The 4,566-nt window shown below is 52.7% G+C and overlaps 1 protein-coding gene across 1 annotated transcript in view; it reads left to right on the forward strand.

Annotated features, from left to right (window-relative positions):
• The first annotated feature begins 3,064 nt into the window (after window positions 1-3,064).
• The window catches only part of ANKRD16 (ankyrin repeat domain 16), a 16,355-nt gene continuing 14,853 nt past the window's right edge, over window positions 3,065-4,566 (forward strand). Inside the window, exon 1 of the mRNA XM_008055417.1 lies at window positions 3,065-3,241. Coding sequence (XP_008053608.1) covers window positions 3,065-3,241 — 177 coding nt within the window. The remainder of the gene's footprint in view (window positions 3,242-4,566) is intronic.

Here is a 4,566-nt window from a genome sequence, read left to right on the forward strand (position 1 = left end):
GCCACCTCCACTCACCTACCGCTCACGCCTCTCAGAGGACAGGTTCCGAGGAGGTCAGCAAGGGACGCTTGGCCTCTGGGTCACCCGTGGAGGTGACGGAGCTGCCCCGCAACACAGCCGGTGATGACAACGATGCAGGCACCTGACAGGTCCAAGCGTGGCCTGTGACATCCGCAGCCCAGTTGCGACTGCTGACTGCTGACTGCGCTGCCTCTCAGCTCCAGGACTGGGGAAAGTGTCCACTCAAGCCAAAGGCCCTTCACAGCAATAAAACCACCCTCTACTCCTGAAGCACTCGTAACAATTCTTCGTATCAGTGTGTATGTAATGATTCTTATGCAAAGTAGTGCGAATACACTTGTATTGCGGTGGGTCTTCTATATTGTTATGTTCATAACAATTATCTGTAGAAGCACACATCTCTCTAATGGATCTTCCACCCTACACCAAAAGCTCTCTGGTCTAGTGGAAAGGAGGCGAGAGGTGCTTACCTGACATCCAACACACACCGCTTCACAGACAACTGCTGATTAAGGGAAAGATGTCTGGACGCAGCACGTCCTTCTCATGTTCAGGCTGTCTTCGGGGCTTGTGGCTGCTAACTGCTGCCAGCTTCTGCAGTTCTTCCCTGCATTCCCACTTGATCCTCACTGCAACCCTGTGACTGTGCCACAAGTAATCGCGGGCTTGGAGACAATCCCCTGACATCAACATGTGGAGTGTGAGTGACAGGCCAACCCAAGTCTCATTGCTCTCCCGGAACGTCCTTCCTGCTAGGTCGTGGCAGCAGCTTCTGAAAATCTCCAGTTTTGTTTCTAGATCACTTTTTTTTAATCACAGTAAAATATCAGAACCAAAGAAATGTAATAATACCTGAATATTTAGAAAATACAACTCTAAGGAAAACAACACCCAATATTGTGCCTCAAAATGGAAAAAGTCAAAATAGTCTGTCCCCATTGGCTCTAAAAGAAACCAATGTGAAAAACAGCACAGCACAGGGCAGCTCCATCCACCCATGACGCCAGTTAGGCTCTCACAGCCACCACGCCTGTTTCTCCTTAAGCCTAAAAGGTTCAAGCCAGGAGCCTCCATTCGCCCAGATCCCCTCACATCCTGACACACCCGCCACCAGTGGAGACAGCGCTCGTATGTGACAGCAGGCATGGAGATGGGCTTCCCACTCTACATGTTTCTGTCGAGGACAGCAGTGGTAGAGGGAAAAAGCAAGGAAAAGGCCCTGTTTACTGCTTAGAACGGAACCTTACCTATCCAAAGGTCTTTTTCTTTTCTTTTCTTTTTTTTTGAGTTGGAGTCTCACTCTGGCTCCCAGACTGGAGTGCAGTGGCCGCTCCCGGCCACCGCAGCCTCGCCTGCTGGGCTCCAGCGATCCTTCCGCCTCAGCCTTCTGAGTAGCCGGAACTACAGGCGCGCGCTACCACACCTGGCTGATTTTTTGATTTATTGTAGAGATGAAGTTTCGCCAAGTTGCCCAGGTGGGTCTTGAACCTGCGGGCTCAGGCAATCCACTCACCTCAGCCTCCCAAAGTGCTGGGATTACAGGCTGAGCCACCAAGCCCGGCTCCAAAGGTCTTTTTCTACGGTCACTTCACTCTAGGACTGCTTGCAAGCATCTACCATGCCCCAGATTCAGGATAAACTCTACGCGGGCATCCCGCCTTAGACACTGAAGATAGAAAAGTGAGAGTGCCGGCCCATGAGGCAGCTACCAAACCACACGCAGATCACTAAACACGAGGCAACAGAAGCACTACAGAAACACATGAGGGCTGCGGTAGTGACGTGAATGGAGCCAGACACTCTGGAAAAGGCTGTGTGAGGCACGGAGCCTTGAAAGCTGAATGGGCCTCACCAAGGCAGGAGAAACAAGGTGCACAAACATAGAGCAGCAAGACGTGCCGGTGTGGGGGACGCTGGGTCTCGGCGGAAGAGAGATCCCCCGATGGGGAGGCCAGGAGACCAGGCTGGAAAAGGAACTGGAGCCACAGATGACAAAGGTCCTTAGAGACCTGCTAAAGAAGCAGACGTGCGGGCCATTCGGGAATCACCCCGTTCCTAAGTAGGGCCATCACGCAAGCGCACGGGATAGTGACACGTGCATGGCTGGAGGGTGCCCTGGCCTGAAGACTGTCAGGAGAGTGACCAGAGCGCCCCCGTCCCAGCCCAGGTGAGAGGCGGCAGAGGGCTGGGGCCAGCCGATTGGGCAAAATGGCCTTCCTGACGAGACTGGGAGAGAGGAGAGAGACGGAGCAGCTGGGATAACCGACTTTTCCAACAGGACATCACGAGAAACGACAATGTCATTCACCATGGTGAGGAGCAGAGGAGAAAGAGTGTTTTCTTTTTTTCAAGTTGGAGTCTCACTCTGTCACCCAGACTGGAGTGCAGTGGCCGCTCCCGGCCACCGCAGCTTCGACCTGCTGGGCTCCGGCGATCCTTCCGCCTCAGCCTTCCGAGTAGCTGGAACTACAGGTGTGCACTACCATGCCTGACTAAGTTTTTTGATTTACTGTAGAGATGAGGTCTCGCCAAGTTGCCTGGGTGGGTCTCGAACCCGCGGGCTCAGGCAATTCACTCACCTCGGCCTCCCAAAGTGCTGGGACTACAGGCTGAACCACCGAGCCTGGCCAGAATGTTTTCATTTTAGTCACTTTTTCCAGGAATGAGGGGGAGACCTAAAGTTCTGTTTCGGAAATAATGTTTTGTTTTGTTTGTGTCTGTGGAATGCACATGAAGGTCCAGCAGGTACTCTGGCATTCAAGGCATGTGACAGACAGTTGAAGATGTAAGATTTGACATGGGACACGTGTCTAGGAGTAATTTCACAGACAGAAGAACAAAGACAGAATCCAAATTCACATTCCAAATCCAAATTCAGTTTCCAAGTAAAATTCACTGGGAGGCTAGACGGGGGGAAGTCACTCGCAGAGATGACGCCAACAAATCTGAAATGAGAGTTCCAAGCCTAACACCAACAGTCTGGGGTCCACACTCCCAAGTCGCGAACACGTCCCGTGATCAGTACACCAGCAAGCATGGCCCAATGCCGCACAACCAAGAAATACCCCAGGCAAAAGAGGAGAGACAAGTAGCAAGTCGCGATGCCAATGACGATGACGCGAAAGGTGACCCCAACTCTGCAAGCCTGCTCAAGAAAGTGGGCAGCCTGCCCGGAGAAAAGCAAGGCCCCAGAAACCGCTTCCCCACCAGCCTGCTGTGGGTGCCGCCCCTCTAAATCACAGGGGCTGTGAGCCAGACTCACATAATTATTATCCAGTTGTCCCAAGAGAGATGCAGACCAAAGTAGGTTCAGAAAGAAGACTGGAGAGGAGGACTGGACATGGAATACCAATTAGAGCCAATTACCCCGGATGCAAATATTCCATCCCATTGTGAACCCGTGTGTCCCAATTATGTTTTTATAAACAGAGAAACTGGAGCCACGATGAAGAGAAGATGGGTGGTCTGTAATAAGGAGGGGAGAGGTAAAGAGGAGAGTTAGCAAAACGGTATTTAAGCTACCAGAGGCCTCAACTTCCAATCCGCACAGACTCCAGCAGCAGCAGAAAGAACTCTGCTCAGCAGGTTCTCAACTTTTGTGCATTTCAAAGCACTTTTACACCTTCCTCTTTTTTATTGTTTGGAGTGACAAGACACAGCAAAACCACAATGTTAGCAAGCCATACTTGGACTCCCCACATCACTCTGTAAGTTACCTTAACCAACCTGAATCCACTCACAGACTCATTTTCATGAACTCACACCAGAGGCCCTTTTCCATTTATCTCCATTTATTTAGGCACTCATCAGGCACTCGACACATGCTAGCATCCTGTCTTCCAGAAGACTTTATTACCCGGACTTCCACGGGAAAAATCACTAACTTCACTAGGCCTCAGTTTCCCCACCTGTAAAACAGGGCTGTCTGCAGATTAGATCTCTAAAGTGCTTCATAAACCACAGAGGGAAATAAAATGCAAAGGGTACCTGGATTCAGGCCTGGCAAACAGTGGCAACTCCCATCTGACCTCCTCGAGGAGGTGAAAACACCAAGAGGTTGGTGGCTCACGCCAGTAATCCCACCACTCTGGGAGGCGAAGGCGGGAAGCTCGTTTAAGGCTGGAAGTTCGAGACCAGCCTGGGCAAAAGCGCAAGCCCCACCGGCCTCTACCAAAGCAAACAGATAAATGACTAGAGCCCAGTCAGGTCGGGTGAGGAGCGCAGCACCTACCCTAGCCTCCCCCATCCCCATGCAGCTTGCTCAGACGGCCGCACACGCCCCAGCAGTTTCAGGCCTTCCACATCACCTTAGTCTTCTCACGTTTAGGTCAGGGGTCGCGGGGGGGCTACAAATGGCAGAAGGGCGCCGAGCAGCACAAAACGCCTTGCCCAAGGTCAAAGTGTCGGGGTGGAAAGGAAAGTCGACTCGCCAGCAGCCGAGGCCACGTCTCGCGCGCGTCCTCCCACGGCCCCCGGGAGGCCGCAAGGTGCTCCTTCCCGGGAGGTCGCGCGGGGGCCGAGTCCGGTGGGCGCCCGGCCAGCCCC

Source organism: Carlito syrichta, unplaced genomic scaffold (assembly GCF_000164805.1).
Source record: "Carlito syrichta isolate Samal-C Ts95f unplaced genomic scaffold, Tarsius_syrichta-2.0.1 Scaffold301849, whole genome shotgun sequence".
Lineage (NCBI taxonomy): Eukaryota > Metazoa > Chordata > Mammalia > Primates > Tarsiidae > Carlito > Carlito syrichta.